The 20,227-nt window shown below is 36.6% G+C and overlaps 3 protein-coding genes and 1 long non-coding RNA gene across 4 annotated transcripts; 2 read left to right on the forward strand and 2 right to left on the reverse strand.

Annotated features, from left to right (window-relative positions):
• Positions 1–503: 503 nt before the first annotated feature.
• On the forward strand, positions 504–1,553 carry LOC135167091 (uncharacterized). The gene is made up of 3 exons (XR_010299794.1): positions 504–571; positions 1,027–1,165; positions 1,291–1,553. It is a non-coding gene; the product is annotated as an uncharacterized LOC135167091 (long non-coding RNA).
• Positions 1,554–1,702: 149 nt separating this feature from the next.
• Positions 1,703–6,288, reverse strand: LOC135167089 (uncharacterized). The gene is made up of 6 exons (XM_064129952.1): positions 5,889–6,288; positions 5,581–5,796; positions 4,701–4,874; positions 4,399–4,593; positions 3,713–4,155; positions 1,703–3,481 (listed from the first exon to the last, which is right to left on the reverse strand). Exons 1-6 carry the CDS (start codon positions 6,145–6,147, stop codon positions 3,131–3,133), a joined length of 1,638 nt encoding a protein of 545 aa, XP_063986022.1. The 5' UTR covers positions 6,148–6,288; the 3' UTR covers positions 1,703–3,130.
• LOC135167088 (uncharacterized) lies at positions 6,177–10,190 on the reverse strand. Its single transcript, XM_064129951.1, has 2 exons — positions 10,102–10,190; positions 6,177–9,024 (listed from the first exon to the last, which is right to left on the reverse strand). Exon 2 carries the CDS (start codon positions 8,560–8,562, stop codon positions 6,748–6,750), a length of 1,815 nt encoding a protein of 604 aa, XP_063986021.1. The 5' UTR covers positions 8,563–9,024; positions 10,102–10,190; the 3' UTR covers positions 6,177–6,747.
• Positions 10,191–10,243: 53 nt separating this feature from the next.
• On the forward strand, positions 10,244–16,884 carry LOC135167090 (forkhead box protein D3-like). The gene has a single exon (XM_064129953.1). The coding sequence runs from the start codon at positions 10,535–10,537 to the stop codon at positions 11,648–11,650; it is 1,116 nt and encodes a 371-aa protein (XP_063986023.1). The 5' UTR covers positions 10,244–10,534; the 3' UTR covers positions 11,651–16,884.
• The last annotated feature ends 3,343 nt before the right edge of the window (positions 16,885–20,227 follow it).

The raw sequence follows: 20,227 nt of genomic DNA on the forward strand, positions 1-20,227 counted from the left end.
CCGGCATGTGTGCGTGTGTACAGTCGGGGTAATACCGAATCTGTTTGAGCTGCCTCAGGGACGTTAAATTGTCATGCATGCATGGGTGAACGATTCCATATAGGGCAATCGGTATTCGATGAATTTCATTCCAGATGTCGAAGCGTATGTTTTGGGAGAATTGTATTGTGTATGATGTCCGGAGGCTGGTCAGGTAAGGATCATAGTGGTCTTAGATTTTTCAGACCTGATTCATCGTCCGAGACGGTTTACTCACACGTACACGGAGAGATAAATTATTGAAAAATTACGCGACTGTTCCGTAAACTGTCAGGTGGAACAGTATTTAGTGAATATTACGGAAGAGTAACGGCAGATCTGTTCCACCATTTTTACTGTTTCGACTGGTGAATTATGGAACAGCCAAGTCGTTTTTAAAGAATTTTTTTCTCTGTTTAATTAATGATTGGAATTCCGACTGATTTTGATTTTTATTCAGACATTTTTTGGTATCTGAATTATGTCTTCAAATTGTGTGTAAAATTTATTCATTTAATTTCGTTTCGTTGTTTGTCGCAGACATATAATTGAAGTGCGTTTTTATGTTTTAAATTTCATAGTATTTTTATTCCTTTTTTTAGTGAACGTTCCATACTTTTTATGAAACGTTTTGGATTTTTTCCTGAAAATTCACTGAAAAAGTGCGTAACTGTTCAGTAATTTTTACCGAATATTATTTTGATTGGTAGATTACGGAATAAGCACGTGATTTTTCATGAGTGTAGTACACGAAAAGAAAAATTGTTTAAAAAATACGTACATGGTCCATAATCTGCCAGTCAGAACAGTATTCAGTAAAAACTACCGAACAGTTACGCATTTTTTCTTTGAACGTTCCGTATTTTTTCTGAAACGTTTAGAATTTTTCCGGAAACTTCCCTGATAAAGTGCTTAATTATTCCGTAATTTTTACCGAATATTGTTTTACCTGGCAGATTACGGAACAGGTACGTAATTTTTAAACAATTTTTCTTTCCGCATCAACAGACGATTCGAGATATCTGGGGATTTTTAAGGGATTACATCATTAAACTGGACAGAAACGTCATGAATCCATGATATGAATGAGGCTTCAAACATATCGTATGGTCCTTTGGATTTCCTGAATACATTTCATCACATTTAAGTAATTATTTAAACGTACCGCATTCTGTCGATGTTAAAACTCTCATCGTAGACGACATCAGCAGAATCGCACGCAATAATATATTTTATATGAAATAATGATTCATTTTTAACTGAATATCCCAGGTAGGAAAAAACGAATGGGCCAACCTTGGTACAAGCACGGCCGCCGAGCTGCCGTAGCTCGGCACCCGGGCTCCAGCCAAACTCGCGCCGAACTTGGCTAGACCCTGGGATGATAACACGGGGCCAGGCCTGGGACCGAACTTTGGCCAGACTTCGGTCGCCGTACTTTGGCCGCACTCTGGGCTTACCATTCGGCCCGAAATTGGCCCAGGCCTGTTGCCGAACTTTGGCCGCACTCTGGGCTTACCATTCGGCCCGAAATTGGCCCAGACCTATTGCCGAACTTTGGCCGCATTCTGGGCTGACCATTCGGCCCGAAATTGGCCCAGATTTACGACCAGAGCTGTGGCCAGGCTCCAACCGTTGCCTGTATTGGGTTCAGAATCACCAATAAATATATGAACGGTATATCTGATAAGCAGACATGTATTTATTACCTTCAACATTATACAGAAAACAGTTTTATTATGTGACAAAACTTATATTTAAATTTATTAAATCTATTGACAAAAAAACTCAGCCAATCAAAAACTTTTTTCCTCCTATCGACATAGTACATGTTTTCATCCGATTTTGGTTGAACAGTTAAAGATATGCAGTGTTTGTATCTCCAATTTTCATGAAAGATAATCACAACTATGAGATTTTTCCGCGAACAGAATATGAAAACTCAAAAAAATGATTGCAGGTATAAATTGTAGAAAAATCTTTTGTGGATTATTTTCATCCGCTTTTAAAATAAATAATCTACGTAGATCATTTGAATCCGAAATTTAATACGACATACCATATTAAGTCTTAATAAACTCTCTCTTACAATCTAATAATATTAGCAGTCAGTCTTCAGAATTCGAAGATTGTATTAACAAAATATCCAACAAAATAACGCACCAATGTTATTTTTTAAATTAGTAGTTTAGAATTGATAAATTATCGTGCTTCAATTCAAGCATGAAAACAGTCATTATAATAGCAATATTATGGATAATTTATTCCGCTATGGATGATAAGAATTAATTCTTATATCCATAGACAATTGCTGATACGAATTATCCTGATAAGAATTATTTTTTCATCTCGGAAAGACGTCCTTTTTTTACAATAATGTCTTCTCCATCTGCAACTCCGGAACACAGAATGATATTTAGTTGCATTGATTGTGTGCTAGTTCTATATAATATTGCTTATTATATTCACTCTTTCAAACAAACTTAGAAATATAAAAAAGTCTTGGATAGGATTACATATAACTAATTAATTTCAACCCTTAAATTTGAAATCTTTGGGGAATATGGACGCAGTCCGATTGTGAAACTTCAACCTTATAAATATTATTTGACTTGAATCACCAAATACTGAAAACAGCTCTCAATGGCTGAAATTACTTTCATTAGAATTTTTCTTAAAAATTAAAAATCCACTTATTATTTTTCCCTTTAAACTTTTGGACATAATATTTAATCCCTGAACCAACAACGGATATTTATTCCCGTGATCTAACTTATGAGGAAATGACATAGAAAATACTTTATTATGCTAAGATACATCACATTTTCCAATTGTTATTTCCATCTTCTGGATTTCCGACCTCGCCAGGAGAAATATAATAAATATAATTAATACTTCAATGACAGCCGAATACTAAACAATATTCATATATTAATATATATTCTGCCCAATGAAACGCCTCGCGATAAAAATATATTGATAATATAAACTTTTCCTATTAATCGTACCTTTTATCAAGAATATCACAACTAATACAATTACGAAAATGAACTAATGGAGTCATATTAACACAGTGATTTTACAATTCCATTTATCCCGGAAAAATGAAGTATTATCGATTGGTATCAAAGGAACAAACTGAATTATTCTCGTTATGATGACTTGACCCGCGTTGTCGTTCCTTACGCCCACCCTCTCGATCGCCAGAACGTGACAACCAAGTACTTACTTCTGACATTATCTTCTTCTCATCAGTGCTGGATCCTATTACCTCAATTATCACATCAATCAGTACTTTGCATACTGTAGTGTTATAAAAATTTTTCTTTTTCTTTCCGCCAGCTTCCTTTCCGTAACCAGAATAGTGCAGTGACACTGTCTTCCTCAGAACCGCAGATAGGATAGTGGAAACACATATTTTCATCTCTTTTTTATTGCTTATCAAAACTCTCATGAATAATCGCTAAAAATAAAAGAAGGGAAATTTTTTTGAATTTATGAACATGAGAAGACATCTTTGGGCTCATCGCCAGCGGGTTGGTTCTATAACCAAAGCGTTCCAGTGACGTAGACTTGAGTCCCGGTGATGAAAGATTTTTTCATCACCAGAAAACGAACCCAGTGCATGTGTCACCGCCCAATTTATTGATTTTACATAAAAAAGAAGAAAAACGATCAATTTCAGATATATTACCAGTGTTTCTACGAGATTTGGGTCCGTTGTCAATATCGCTTCGTATTCCTGGAACTTATCATCCATTTCAAATAGTAGTGGCGTAGACATCTGCTTCTGTATTTCAAGCAAGCTAGGACCAGAAGCTGGGGCTAGATTAGTGCCAATGATTGTGGTCTTGAGCTCATTCATAGACTGCTTTAAATCGTAAGCCATCCTGCGTCTTAAATTTTCGAGCTTTTCATCTAATTGCTGATCAAAGTAATCTCGAAGGGAGTTCAGGATTCGACGTTCATTATCAGCATAATGACTAGATGACAACTGGTTTTGTGGTCCCAGCATTTTTGGCATCTTAGCAGGGGGTACCATCATTGATCGTGAAGTTTTTGGAGTTCCTGGGCTCACAATCGAATTCAATCCGTCTTCAGCGCGTGTAGTAGACGATGCACGCCTTTTTCGGTTACCTTATGAAATTAAAGGAGGACCAAACGATATAAATTGATGGGTAGCAGCATCAGATGAAAAAAAAACTACCCAAGCCCCCACCAAAAATATATAATATAATCTAATTCTATATAAGTTCCGAATTTTGTAAAGAATGTTCAAAATATAAATTGGACCATTTTCAAATATTTATAAATATAAATTTTTTCATGCGGGAGGAACTTGGCCGATGATTGGTCATGGAATATCCGAGCCGATTTTACCTGAAGCGTTATGGACTAGTGGTGAAGGAGGTGTCAAATGAAGTTCTTTTCTTGTATTTCTCGCTGAGTCCATCGATTTTGTAGGTGACTGCAGAATTCCATCGGAGGAATCATTGCTCTCAGATTCATCAGTTTCGACGTCTTTAAGCAAAGTAATATTCTTCCTTGACCGCTGTTTAAATGATAAACATGCACCTGGAAATTATTGAAAATGATGATTTATCCCTGACCGGATCATTTAATTAACACGAACTTAGAATTACGTGCTACAGTCCCATATTACCTCAAAATTGATTTATTACCTGTTGGTACAGATCGCGATTTACTCGACATTTGCAAAAAGCCAGAATTATTTTGAGCCTTTGAGGCTCGAATCTCCTCAGGATTAGCTATAAGACAATCATGATTTTCGTCTTCAGAGTCAGATCCACTCTGGTAAATGCTTTGAAATCTTGTCTTTGGTTTTGCTTGTATACCTACGAAATTTTACAAGTTTGTAGTGAAGTAGTAACACAACGTAAGTTGTCTCCAGCCTTTGTTTTTTATAGCTATTTCAAAGTGGGGAAAGAATGCATGCATTTGAAAAAATATTTTTTTTGTAGAACCTATCGCTCCTACAAAAAAGGTTTCTATCAAAATTTTACCATTTTCCGTAGATGTTCACTTTGATTTACCTCTTCACAACAGAATTATAATGCTTTCCTACATAAGAGATGGTGGGGAAAAATGGAACGTTTCTCGTCCCCTCAACATTCCAATGCTTTTATGTATAAACAATCATATCAAGTGTAAATCATAAATTTTCCACTTTATCTTGTTCGCACGTAGTGATTTCTGTTAGCGACTCAATTTTTTGATGAGTAAAGAATTGCAATAAAAAAAAATAACCTAATATTTTTCGACCACAACATAATAAAAATTTTCTTATAAAATCATTCAATGCGATTCTCTCTTAAAACGATGTTTCGAGACAAATACACATGTAATGACTGCACAGATACATAATTAATATTTATTTTGTAAAAGATTTCAAAAATTCGGTCAATCTAATTCCCAATTTAGGGAACGATGGGTCTTTTGATGTTAAATACGAGAGTTGAATAAATTGGGGATGAATAATTGGGGTTAAGAGTGGTTATAATTGTTGATAATTGACTTTTACTTCATATTAACAGGACTTACCAGACTTTGGAGTTTGATTTCTAGGTGGAATCGGGATTTTAGTACTAAAGATGTTGTTTAGTTGAGACTTTGATGCAGTTAAGGGTTTTGCTGAAATTTTTGCTTTCGAGGAAGTTTCGGACCTCCCCCCCTTTCGATCATTTTCACCATCGGTTGTCTCACAGTTGAGAGTTACTTGGGCCTTTTTTAATCTTCTGCGACCCTGATCCAAATCAGCTGAACACAATCAACATATGATCCTTTAATATTGAAATGAACCCATCGAGCAATTCATCAAGTTATAAGTGGAGTCATTTCAATTTTTGTACCTGCTCCGGTGATGAAGCAAAATGGATAACTTTGCCAAGAGTCCTTGGGCGAGTGCAATTTTTCCAAGTAGTCGTCAAGTAGATGATATTCAGTTGTCGGTGGGAATTTACAGGTGTCTTCTTCTGCACTATTAAACCATTTTTTCGGCACCAAATCAATGCATGGTAGCCCTTTTTCGTTTTTCTCGAGAAATTCGATGACTGCGAATGGTTCGCTGAGATTTTTTGGATCGCGAGATGGATGTGAGGTTTCCGACATTTTAGGTTATGAAAAAAAATCACGATTCGTACAATTGAACCTGGTGTTTTCGAGTAGTTTCATATAAACTGATAACTTTGCAGAATGATGCATATAGCTTATTATTTAACAGAAAAAATTGCGTTTCTATTTCCATGTGTTTTGAACGGTTTTTTGTCATCACCCCACTGATGCTTCTTTTTTAGCGCCACTATTCCTTCAAAACGATTATATCACAAATATCTGTCAAACACTTAACACACATTTAATTCACATTAAATTCTCACTTCTTGTAATTTACCGTCAACTTAGTTGGTGAAATCCGAATTTGAGACAAAAAGCCCGATAAACGGATGATACGAGCAATTATGAAAGGTTATGTACACGGACGCCAGATCTAACCGATTTATGTCCCACTTGCATGTAACGACTCCACTATTGAAATTTTCTAACGACCTCGATGATCGGATTTTCATGTCGATTGTTGATTTAAAACATAAAATTGTTTGTTTCTTCCACAATTTTAATCACGAGTTCAACTAAAACATATACCCTCATTCATATACCCTCTTACCAAAAAAAAACTGCATTTCACAATGCGAACAATTTTTACGTTATTTTCTAGTGGAGGAGGGATATGGCGTATTGTCGTCCAGTTACATTTAATAAAGCACATTTGTGTTTAATTTTGTGTGCCTTCTTACATGTCATTTCAGCTGCCCAGGACTTAATGTAGAATATTCCTACTCGACTGGAAAAGTCTGGATAACTAAACGCCTCTTCCCTACTACTTTCCTGGTGTCCGAAAATATATATACCAGTAAGATCATCACAAATTTTGGATTTTCCTGATTTAACGAGAATTTGTGAAATTACGAAAACTTTCTCAATATCTAGGAGTACCACGTTATTTGGATGACTTGTCGTCAAGGTTAGACCATTGATGTTGATCATATTTGATGTTAAATGAATTTCCCCATCAATTATCATCGTTGTAGGCTTTCTCGCGATAACCCAATCACTCAGTATGTGTTTCTGATTAATTACCATGGTTCCTCCAGACTCCATCTCAGTTAGTCTGTTGATAATTTGTGTGAGTGGTTTTATCGAAGAATGAACGAGTTTTTTAAATAAACCAATGTAACTCTCTCCCCAAAACGCTGAGAGCTCATTCAGAGGAATTTTAAAGTATTGGGCATCATTAGCAACGTGGATGATACTATGCCAACTGAGAACTTGAGCCCCTTCATCATTATAAACATCAGGTAACGTCTCGAAACAAATTTTTAGCAGAGATCCAGCATATTCACTCAAATCCTTAACGAATTCCTTACTGTTTAAAATTCTGCTAGCAAAGACAAATAATGAGAAATGACAACGTAAAGGTTTCGGTAAGAAATCTTGTAACACGACGATACCACAATAATTAAGGAAAAACTTGAATTGTGATGCTTTCCATCTTGAGATATTATTCACATCAAATTCTTTCCTTTGAAATTCAATAGGGATATCGGCTTTTAATGACCTCATAATACCATCAAGCCGACGAACATCAGCTAATTTGATCCTCTGGGCTGAACTTCTCGTTAGCCATTTATCCAGCAGCCATTTCATATTACCAGAATAGAATAAATGCATTAAATCTAATGGCACTTGTTTTGTCAGATCGAATCTATCCAAAGAGAGCAGCGGGGACACAGAACCTTCATAATGATGTTCTGGTTGAACTCGCGTCTCGTAGGATACTTTAGTGCGTAAATTTGCATTGGTCACTGGATATATGCGTTTTCCTCGTCTTCCACAACCTACTGTAATGCCCTTGGTGAAACACCTTCCACAGGCATAGAAGGCTCCAGGAGCTTTGTGGCAGCAAATGAATGCTCGAGCTGGCGAATCAGCCACTATTGCTACAATTTTCACCTCAAAAACCTTGTCATCAATGCGCAAACCATTTTCTTGGAGTTCATTGGCCTCTTCAACAAAATCAGTCATGAATTCTGTGGCTGATAATGGTTTCCCATCCCCACAATAAATCGCGGCAGCAAAGGGTTTGGTAGTGTAATTTGGATGCTGTATTTTTATTGAAATTGGCCAAATTTCCTTCTTAGCATTCCGGTATACCTGCATACCGTCAATATGAACCAGAAGAGAAATGTCGTTTTCTCGATAAATTTGAGTTGAAATTATTTTTCTGAGTCCCGAGGCGATTCCCAAATAAATGAATTCACCTGGAATCTCATGAACTCCTCTCATGGTTGTTAGGTGTCTGCAATGGGGAGTTTGCAAAAACATTCCCCATGAGAATTCAATTTTTGGAATGCTGTTCCATATGGGACCCAAGCCTGGCAAACCATGCCCCTTGTCTGCCTGGCCATGTCTCGGGGCAAGCTTGGTGACCCAAGCCTGGCAAGCCATGCTCTTTACCAGTCTGGCCATACCTCGGGTCAAGCGTGGTTGCCCAAGCCCGGCAAACCGTGCTCTTTGCCAGTCTGGCCATACCACGGGCCAAGCTTAGTGACCCAAGCCTGGCAAGCCATGCTCTTTGCCGGTCTGGCCATGCCTCGGGCCAAGCTTGGTGGCCCAGATCTGGCAAGCCAGTCTCGTGCCAGACCTGGCCCGTTTCGTGGACATTGGCATTTCCTACCTGGGATGTCCGGCAAAATATTGAAAAAGTAAAATTCTTTTTCAATTCCAATTCAATAAAATATATTCTATAGAATCCACGATATTTTTCTCCGAAGGTCAAAATTAACCCCTATCCACCGTAAAAAAAGAGGACCAAGAGGTTTGGCCGAAGACATCGCCGAGGTTGCGCCGATAATCGGCCGTAATTCTCGCCAAATATTCCTCTCCATCTACTGGCCCCTCTACAGACCTCAAGTGATGGTATCGTACGCCCTGAAAAAATTCCTTCGTTTTATTTACCGGTAAAAGAATCGGGTAAAAGCTCCAGAAGTCAAAACATCGCACGAAAATAACATTCAGTTAATTTTCAATTCAAGTTTTACCGGAAAAATATGACTTACGAGCATAATTCCTTTGATAAAACTACCCTTAGCCCTACATTTCACCCTCCAGCGGTCTAATTTCTATTGAAAATATCTTTTCGTCCAATAATCGACAGGAAAACCCCGATTTCCATCGATTTCTCTCCGTATATTTACCCCCGAAAAAAACTACTCATTACCTCTCTCATTCAATTAGACATGACCTCCCCTAATATCAATCGATCCAAACCAATGCGTTAATTCTCTCAATTACACCCCTGCCATTGCATATTCAACCCGCATAATCCTCTCTCTTTCCAGTATCTTGTCTCAAAGCAAAATCAACCCCCGTCACACAACAATTCCTAGTTCTCAGACCTCCAGTCGACTACGTATTCTTTATTTATCCCGCTATTTTGCTAACTTTACCACCGCATACGACCCTCCCTCCCACCCCATTCTCTCAACGTATCACAAACCCTCCCAAAATTTATATCTCACTCACTCTCGCACTGTCAATTTTTCCCTCTCCACCGTAAACCTGTCCTCACCATTCTCACTGATATCCCACTACCCCGAAAAAGAGGGAACGTTGAAAATGATGGGGTTTTGTGGGGGTAAACATACGAGCTTGTGAAATGGTGGGGGTTGTGGATGCTGGTAAATGCCCGCCCCTTCGGTTAAAAGGAGACCGCCTACCGTTCGACGCAGAGAGAAAATTCACCAAATCAATTCGACTAGTTCTACCTAGTATCCAGTGGTCTTGACATCATCACTACAAATTTGTTAACTTTTTTTATTAAACAAATACTCATTGATATTATCATTATCCCCTAATTGCGTGCGCCAACAATTGCATCATCAGTGAAAGAGTGAGTGACAGATAAAAAATCAGTAAAATTATTATTTACCGCGCGATGGTGAAAAGTTAGAAAAGTGAGTCTCATGGATGTGCTGTTAAATAAATAAATAATAAAATTCAAATAACCTTTGATAATGTGAAATTTATATGGCAGGATGTAAGTCACTTGGCAGCGTGAGTTGCTGATGACAGCGGCAAGTATATCTGTAATATGCCAAAAACTCAACAACTCAATGTTACTTAGAAGTGTTGTGAATAAATTTAATGGCTTTACTCATGGATAATATAAACCGGGTAGAATAAAAAAAATTACTTCGTTATCATTGAGAACACAAACTATTAGCGTAAGAGATAAGGGTGATGACACAGTTTGCACTAGTGCAATGGAAATCAGTTGAAAATGATGTTGGCATTCGTGTAATACGATTGATCATCGGTGTATAAAAAAATCAAAGTTTCAAAGTTTAAAACATTAACATCCAGAGTGAAGGGTTTATTGTTCGATGGATAAGGGAGGGGTGAATTTATCGACGGATTAATACAGATACGAGTTATTAAAATGGATATGGAATCGATGATGATGTCAAACGTTTCGTGCGACGGTTGCATTGACAGCGATCGTGACTCAGACTCCAACAGTATGATCGTGGATCCAGTGAGTCTTGATCAAAAAGCCTTGTCACCCCGTCCAGTAGGTAATATCAATGTAACATCACATCTGATAGCATCAGCAACAACAGCTGTACGTAATCGTAATAACAGAAATATCAAGAAAACATATTCGATGATATCGTCCAGTCAGAAGATGGGACAATCGTCGTCGTATCCGTCTGAGAAAGTTAGTTCGTCCCAAATAAAGCCACCTTACTCATACATCGCCCTGATAACCATGGCGATTCTCCAATCACCTCAGAAGAAGCTCACCCTGAGTGGTATTTGTGAATTTATAATGGCGAGATTTCCATATTATCATGAAAAATTTCCCGCCTGGCAGAACTCAATCAGACACAATCTCTCCCTCAACGATTGCTTTATCAAGATACCAAGGGAGCCGGGTAATCCTGGAAAGGGAAATTACTGGACGTTGGATCCACTCGCTGAGGATATGTTTGATAATGGCAGCTTCTTGCGTCGGAGGAAGCGCTACAAGAGGCCACCACCGCATTATGTACTTCGTGATCGTGCCATAATGGCGACCTTTGCCATTTGTGGAGACAGATCTGGCTGTCCTGGGGGCAATCATCCTGCTAGTTTAGCATATCCTGCTACGTATCTCACACCACCACCGCGACTTCCACTTTTGGATTTTCCACCCTCTGCCTTGGAGGCACTGAAATTGGGGGGTTTTCTCGAACCCCCACCGCCGCTTTACAAACCGGTGCCGATATCAGCGCCACCTCAGCAGATCCGACATCTTGTTGGCAGTCCACCGTTGCATCATAATCAGTCGTCATCGCCGATGGCAGCGGTTGTACCCATTTCCCCGGGACATTCGGGGAGGCATTCCATTACGGGGAGTCCTGGGGTCGCTGAAAAAAGGGCGAGTTTTAGTATTGATGCACTTATTGGAAAACAAACCGCCAGCGAACAGGTGATCGGCGGACTGCTGGATCTCAGTCCGCCGGAGCATCGGGAAATCAGGAGTCAAGCGTCGGCATTTTCACCCATTGTTTAATGACATTTTCTTGAGTGAGAATTTTTATATTTCAATGTGTGAGGGATTATTCATTGAGTGGAGGAACGATTTTTAGAGATTGAAAGTTGTAGACGTTTTTGAGAGTATTAGCTCGCATGGAAAATAATTTTGTTAATTCTTTTTAGCATTTTTATGATATTTTATTTGAACAGATAATAACGGAACGCGGATTGGATTTGCATTAGTAAATGAGATAGGGGGGATGAAAAAAATTCTTCGTTGATTTTTCCGGTTTTTATTTTAAGAGAATTAAAAATCATTAAAAGAAATCGGCGAAAATGAAAAAAATCGGTGTTTTTTTTTCATTTTTGCGGTTTTTGAAGGAAAATAATTCATAAGGTTTTAGTAGTTATTGACAAACATCGGGTTTTTATCGTTAATGTCATTCACATTGATAGATCAGAAAAATTGTGAAGTATTTTATTTTCACATTCTAGATGGAGAATATTTTTATAGCTAAAAAATGTAGATATCGAGGGTAAACCCAAATTTTTTGGCATATTTCAAATTTAATGGACTCGAATGTAGATGAAATCAGCGGAAAAAAATTTCAAAAACTGTGCGAAACGATTCAATAGAAAATACAAAACGCTTTCCGTACTTTCCACTGGATCGTTCGTAATTTTTACCCGAGTTTTTCTCACTTAATAATTACCAGAATTATGCGCCATGTTCATTGAACTATATTTCTCGAGTAAAGCAACAAAAAATTGCGAAAGGAATTGATAAAATTGTTTCCACCCTAGTTGACACTCTCATATGTTCTCGAAATCTATGAACAGAACAAACAAGTTGAGTGGTACATTTGACAATGAATCACAGTAGAAACGAATGTTAGTATTTCAGACACATTTTGCAGATATTTTTCAAACACTCAAAAACATTTAAATGAAATTAATTAACGAAATTTCCGCACTTTTCAAATATAAATTGACTTAAATTTTCCAGTTTATTCAAACGTTATTTATTTAACGAGAGCAAAATTCAACAAAAAATACAGAAAATTTTGCGAAACTGTTTCAGAACTTTTTCCGAACATTTCGCAATTTACAAATGAATTTCCAACTCGATCTGCCAGTTCCGCCATTTTTGCTGAATATTTCTCGCTCTTCAGTGTTGAAAAAATGTCTGTGAAAAAAGTTTAAAATTTCGAGGTTCGTTAATACTGCGAATCCCTCATAGAGATTTTATTTGTAGTATATAGATTATTATTATTTTTTAGTTGTAAACTTGAGAGATCTGTAGATGATAATAAACCCCCTGTAAATATGTGGATCACTGGTCTCATGTTTATAAAGTACACGATCCTAATTCGATTTTTCTTTAGTTATTGTCAATCGTTTGCTGCATTTCAATGTAAGTGAAAAAAATTATTATTCAGAAGTATCGCACTTCACCACTATTGGAATAAATAATCATGTAAATATTGATCGGAATTAGATGAAGTACACTGATAGAAAAAAAAAGATCTTTTGTCGAATATATTTACCGATAATTCTATACAAATATTTCCATAACACATGCTAATGATGAGTAAATTTTCTTGTAGTTCGTAAATATTCTTGACAAAGGAATTTTTTTTTTCTCAGCGTAGGACTCACTCATTCACGTAAAATGAATGACAATGCAATTGTCGTTGCAGAATTATCAGTGAATAGGTCATAATAATTTTAAGTTTTGGTTGTCATGTATATATGCAATAAGGACAAAATGTAAATCATTCATTTCGTGAAGCCGTAAAAACTATCTCTTATATATAAGAACTGGTTTGTCACTGATACCTTATGTGTAAATCGGAGAATGTTTAAAAAACTTCGTCAAAAATATTTATTAATTTATTTGGGTGAATTTAATCTGAAAGTCACCTGTTGTTTAATTGAATTTTTGTCAATAGAACTTTCGGTTATATCTTTACCTCGAACACGAACTGAAAAATACCAGAAAAATTACTGTTCCGGAGACTAAAATCGAGTTTCAAAATTATTGAATAGTGGAATGGATTTTACTCACAGATAAAAATTACAATCAATACCATAAATATTGGAATGCAATTTTTAATTAATGATCTGTGGCTTGAAGGTCTAATTTCAATGAAATTTAAAGGTCTATCATTGTTTATTTGAGTTTAAGGCCCGATTGGAATTATTTAAAAATCGATACATAACCTCAAACTGTCATTACAGATTGCAATTAAAGAAATTATTTAATTGCAATTAATTAAAGTCGCCAAATCCAAATATCGGACTTTGTTTACGGTTTCCGTAAGCTGCTAATTATTCTTGATTCTAAAAAAGTTATTATTTCAATAATTTATTTATAATGGCGATTCGCTATCATGTGAGTCTCCCTAACCGGGACTTAAATTTAAGGCTCTCAATTAATTTATAATTAATGATAAATTAATTGAGAGCCTTTAAAAAATTATATCTAGATCAGTCCATTTTATTGTGCTTACTTTCATTATTTACTGTGCCGCGCAGCAATTTGTCGTTAACTCATTGTGATTGGCTAACCGTGACCGCCGAATATATCCGATTATTGCCGACGTTGGACTCCGTCATGGAAGCCGTGCCATCAGCCGGTTAGCGTTCATCTCCTCGATGCCCATTAGACTTTAAATTTTTACGAGGCTGATACAGAATTTTTCGCAAGCTTGCAGTTTGCTTCGAGATTGTAAGGCAGCACAATCATTTTTATCGGAATGATATTATAAAAATTCACTGATTTTTCACTCCGTGAATATCCTGTGACTTCAAAATTTATACGCGGGAGAAAAATGCTTTAAAAATGACGTACCGGTTCGGTAATCTGCTAATTAAAACAGTATTCAATTAAAATCACGGAACAGTTATGCACTTTTTCAAAATGACCTTTCAGGAAAAAGTAGAAAAAATGCAAAACTGTTTCGTAATTTTTACTGAATACTATTTTGAATGGCAGATTACGGAAGAGGCAAATCATTTTTAAATAATTTTTCTCTCCGTGTAATTAATGATTGGAATTCCGAATAATTTTGATTTTATTCAGATATTTTTTGATATCTGAATTGTCTCCAAAAGCTGTGTAAAATTAATCCCTTTAAATTCCTTCCGTTGTTTTTCGCAAACATATAACTGAACTACATTTTTCCGTTTACAATTTCATAGTATTTTTTATTATTTATTTTTATTTTATTTCATAGTATTCTTCGATTCGTTGAGAAAGAAAAAATCGATATTCCTCATTTATTTTATGGTAATTCTGTTTTCTCAGGAGCAAAAATTAAATTGAATCACAACTTGTATTTAATTATTGAAATTAATTATTGTAATTAATTATTGAAAAGGTGCGACTGTTCAATCTTTCAGAGGAATTAATTTCAATTTTGTAGTTTAACCCGTTGTCTCGTCTTACTGCGCCCCACTTTTCGCCAATTCGTAGTAGTGTACGTGTGTCAATGTACTTCTCAGACGGCGCACCAATACCCGAACAGACCCCCCACTCCGCTCACACCAAAACGATGCGAGACTTATGCGAAGTATTTCCTTAAGGTGGCTGTCGTGTGCGCTAAATTTACGAAATTTTGTGCCGGAATTTTTTTCATAATCAGCTCCGATAATTAGCTTTAAAAAGTTCTTCAGAATATTTTCGGTTTTCCGTTTCAATCCCGAGATATATTTTCCTTAACATGTCGGTAGACGCCATTTCAACGTTTTTATTTATTTTTAATCAGCGACTTCAAGAACTAGTGTCAACTAATTTACAAAAAAATGGATTTGACGTGCTGTCTTACACCGAAGAAATAATTAGGGAAAGTCGGGTGTTTTTTAAAAGTGGGCGGGGCAATTCAGTTGCGTACGCACCACCTTCCGTGCCGAGCTGATTCTCGGGGCATTAGTCGTGTGCGTGCCTTCGTAAACAGGCTTTCGCGCATGCGTCAGGCGAGTCGTACAGAATTGTACAAAAGTTTACCGTGTAATCTGGATGCGCCGTTCAACGGGTGACTAGTGCTCAGCGGGAAAAATTTTGGCGCTGCCGCTCTCACGTCACAACCTTAAACATTGTATAGTGGATATAAATCGTTTTTTATTTTCGTTTCGTTGTACATTTGCTTTGTATAAATAGTTTAAAAGGACGATTACCGACTTGGAACACAAATTATAGAAAAAAATGATAAAATAAGATGAAACTTGTTACCCTACCTCTCTATAAAAATGTACCATGAGATATTCTGACTTTAGGTCTATGCTGACACTTCCTAAAAATTAATATTTAATTATCCTATTTTATTCTGGATTAGAAAAATTCTGTTCTGGTCAACATGAAAATCATTGTAATAGTAAAAAAAAAATGCTGTCACATCAGTGTCAACAATTACTGTCTATACGTCAGAATAAAAGTTCTCTTTCACATAGCGAAATATTCAGTAAAAATTACGTATTTTTTCTGTAATTTCAAAGCGACATTTAATAGACGCAAATTTTACGAAGCTGTCATGGAATTTTATCGGACCGTTCTGTAATTTTGGTTTTAATTTTCTGTGAAAAATTGCGATACCGTCGCGTAAATTTTCTTAGCCACTTTCGTAAGTTCCATAATTTTTACTAAATATTTCTCCCCGAGGGGACTAATGATTCATTATCATAAATTAATTTTTGTTAGATTTCGACACACAAATGAGGTAAAGATGCGCTTTAATAGACCACGGGGGTGATTTTCATCGGAAATTTATCTCCGTGCAACTGTTGCCAAGTTTTTTTAAAGTTCCGGTGGTTCGATTTTTTTTTTCTTCCAGTTTGACGAAGTTTTTGAGCGAATTTTTTTTTAACTATTGACCCATGTAAGTATGACTTAGAATCTGTTATTTATTTTCTAGATACAAAAATGTGAATGTAGAGTCGAGATATTTACTTTCCTGAAGACCAAAAATAAATGATATTATTGGGTACTCTACACGTGCCGTGCATTTCAGAGAGCAAATAACTTATCTGTATTTAGTGAGATAAAACAGTATTGAGTATGAATTTTTAAGAAGAAAGGAAATATTTGAATATTTCTTCTCTTTGTCTAGTTGTGATGAGAGTTACCAAATGAAAAATGTAAAATACCGCAAAGACAACTGTTTCAAAAATAATGATTATTCGACACGTGCAATAATTTGAAAAAAAAATGAACGGAATTTATGAGCTCAACGTGCGCTGGAATGAGACGAAAAATTGTGCATAACAAACAAATTTTCAAAAAAAAAAAGAAATACCACTGTTGACAGGTGGATATGTGAGACTTTTACGCGATAAGATGAAACAACAACCGCGGAACTAATGTACCGACGATTACATATAGACTTGGATGTGTAGTCTGAATGAGTGACATTGTCTTCAATTTTATGATCCGTCGAGAGACTCAACTATGGTTTTTTTCTCCAAATAGTTTATATTATAAATAATAAGAAATTTGTGTCAAAAAATGCCCAAAATCATAGATTTATTAATTAAAATATATGATAATAAAATGTATACTGAGCTGTATTCTCTTTCGGCATTATTTATGATACCTTATAAAGTTATCATTTTTTCCAATAAATTAATCTTACTTTTTCTCCTCAATGGGAGTTTGTAATTTTTTTTCAAATTTTAGTTGTGAATGGTTGAGCCATGTCGATTCAGTACGGTCCAAAAAATCGATAAATGCAATTTTGTGGCGCGGATATTAATCAAATCTAATTTATACATCAACGACGGATTCGCTACTCTTTAGTGTCGTTCGAATTCATGAATATTTCTTTTGGAACGTGTGTGTATAGATTACGATGGTATTGACAATATTTTGAAGGCTCGTATTGGGATATGGGTAAAAGTAGATAAATAAATGTAGCAACATGATCAATTACTTTAACTAGAACTCTTTATACTGGCACGAGGAAGGCACGATTGACCTAGAGGACCGGTGTCCACAGACTGAATTCTTACTATTTGCAAAACCTTTACTGAGGGAAAAAACAAAAGAACGTTTATCACTCCAGAGGACGAAATTGACTTTGAATATGACACAACAGATCATGAATTAGTCCTTTTCTGGAGACTTTTCCAAACACGTCTTAAACCTTTAAAAAATTGGATCCTTAAAAACTTCCGTTTGGAACCAAAATTAAGAGAAATCTCTTCTTAAATTTCCAATTTCCATGAATCTTCCGGGAATTATTTTCAAAATTTCAAGAATTTTGCTTCCGTGCGGCATCAAAATTGACAGAAATGTCTTCTTGAATTTCAAATTTGCATCAATCCTCAGGGAATCACTTTCAAAATTCCGAGAATTTAGCTTCTATTTGGCAGCAAAATTAGGGGATATTTCTTCTTAAATTTCAAATTTTTTCAAATTTTGCGGAAATATTTTCCAAAATTCCGACAATTTCCCTTCGGTTTGTACGCAGCATTGAGAAAAATCTCATCTCAAATTTCAAATTTCTATGAATTCCCAGGGACTCTCTTCCAAAATTCCGAGAATTCTCAGAATTGAGAAAAAAATCCTTAATTTCTTAGAAAGTAACAGGATATCAGCAAAGAACCTTTATTCCCACGCAGAAATTTCTATAAATTTTGGAATTTACATCTCACTTTTCATTGAACAGTTGGTATTTTCCTTGAATTTGAAACAAAAATTAAAATTCCACTCACTCGAATAGAATTTTTCTCCAGAAAATTGCGTCAACTTCAGTACGAGAGTAGCGATGAGAAATAGCTGTAGAAAAATCAGAGAAGGCAAACATAACGAATAAACAAAAGAGATGTTGAAAGTAGCGGTGGCGCGTGAACTAATAACGTGTTAGCTGGTGAAATATGCCGGCTGGGAGAGGATACCACTACAGCTACGAGAGATAGATACACTGGAGGAGGACTGAAAGAAGAAGAAGTGGCATATCGTGTAGTGACGAAGATCAGCAGAGCCTGGTGAATGTTGAAGGAGTGGGAGGGGTTGGATGAAAAGGAGGTTGTGTAGGGTGCCCGGTTGGATGAGAATGAGTGGATTTTCATTGCGCTTTAATCCCTCGACGGGGATGCGGAGGCAACTCTTGTCGCATGGGGTGACAATATTGCATTCCTTGATGGTGATGGTGATAACAGCTGCTCTTCTTCACCCTTGTTCATTCAGTCTCGCACTGAACGTCGGCATAATCTTTTTTATTGCCTCTTCTTGGGGGCACTGGTAATTATTAAATGTTGCAATTATTCACTATCGACAATGGGGATCAAGTGATTCAATTTCAGGACCAGGCGGCGGATTTTCAAAGCGGTGGTTTTCCATGCGAGTGCAGAAACGTTATGTTTCACTGATGATGGAATGCAAGAGCCAAATATAATTTTTTCAAGGGTAATAATAATTTTCAAAAGAAAAAATAATTTTTTCAAAAGTATCGAATAATGTTTTTCGTCACGATGTATGGAAAACATAAGGGACTTGGTATAGGAAAAGAGGCCCAAAGTAATGCATAGGAATAAATTTCAATGCGGTCGGGGGAAATTTGATCGACTTAAATCTAAATTATTATAGAGATCTCGAGAAATTTTATCGATTCCTCAGTTTAATTTTGAAATTTAAAAAACAGTCATATATGTGAATTAATTTCTATTCTAAGTTAGATCTATAATAAGAAAATATATGAAGTCCTACTGGGACAGAAAAATAGTCGAAAAATAACAGAACTTTGATGTAATCGTAGGGCGACTTGGGTTATCGGGGAAAATTACTAAAAATTGTCCTACCGATCAGGATTTTTAACGAAATTGTCAGGATAATTTTTACGGCACCTCCCAGATAGGAATCGCCAAGCTTCACGCCCGGGGCAACCATGGGTTAGGCCCGGCTGACCAAGCTTTGGTAATCCTAGACTCCACCAGGCTTGGTATCTTAGTCACACCAGAGAAAGCCCAGGATTGGATCCTTCCCTGATATCAAACCTGGGTACCAAGCTTGTGCCAAGCCTGGGAGAAGTCTGGTTCATTCAGCCTCGGTTCATAGCCTCTCGACCAGTCCTGGGCCCAGACTGACCAACTGCCTGAAATTTATTTCTTTTTAACTAGGCGGCATGCTGATTTTACTTACACGTCAAACCAAAGGGTGGCAATGTCCTATGGTATTATGCCTAATTGTTAACCCCATATTGTTACATAAGTGTAAAGTAAGTTTTCGAATGCCACAGGGTATCTGGTTCATTTGTAATTTATCTGGATATGTTGAGTACTATAAACTGTTTGAATAAAGCCTAGGGATTTTTTAATATATGATCCTGGAACGGCGCTGGTTCGAAGGCCTGGGCCAGCCTTAATAAGTTAGCTTGGGCCAGCCCTCGTTACCAGGCCTGGACCCACGTTACATTCCAATGCTCGTCCACTATTGATCCAGGCTTGGATGCCAAGCCTGATCCGAGCTTACCTAGTCTTGGGAATAGCTTCGGTGAAGCCTGGGCCATTGGTGATTTCCTACCTGGGTAGCTTCCCCAGCCCATCAGTCGGCTCCTTCATTGCCCTCGACAGACTGGAAGTTTAAGATTCTTCAACTGTATTATTTTTCGCACAGAAA

This window comes from Diachasmimorpha longicaudata, chromosome 10 (assembly GCF_034640455.1).
Source record: "Diachasmimorpha longicaudata isolate KC_UGA_2023 chromosome 10, iyDiaLong2, whole genome shotgun sequence".
NCBI lineage: Eukaryota > Metazoa > Arthropoda > Insecta > Hymenoptera > Braconidae > Diachasmimorpha > Diachasmimorpha longicaudata.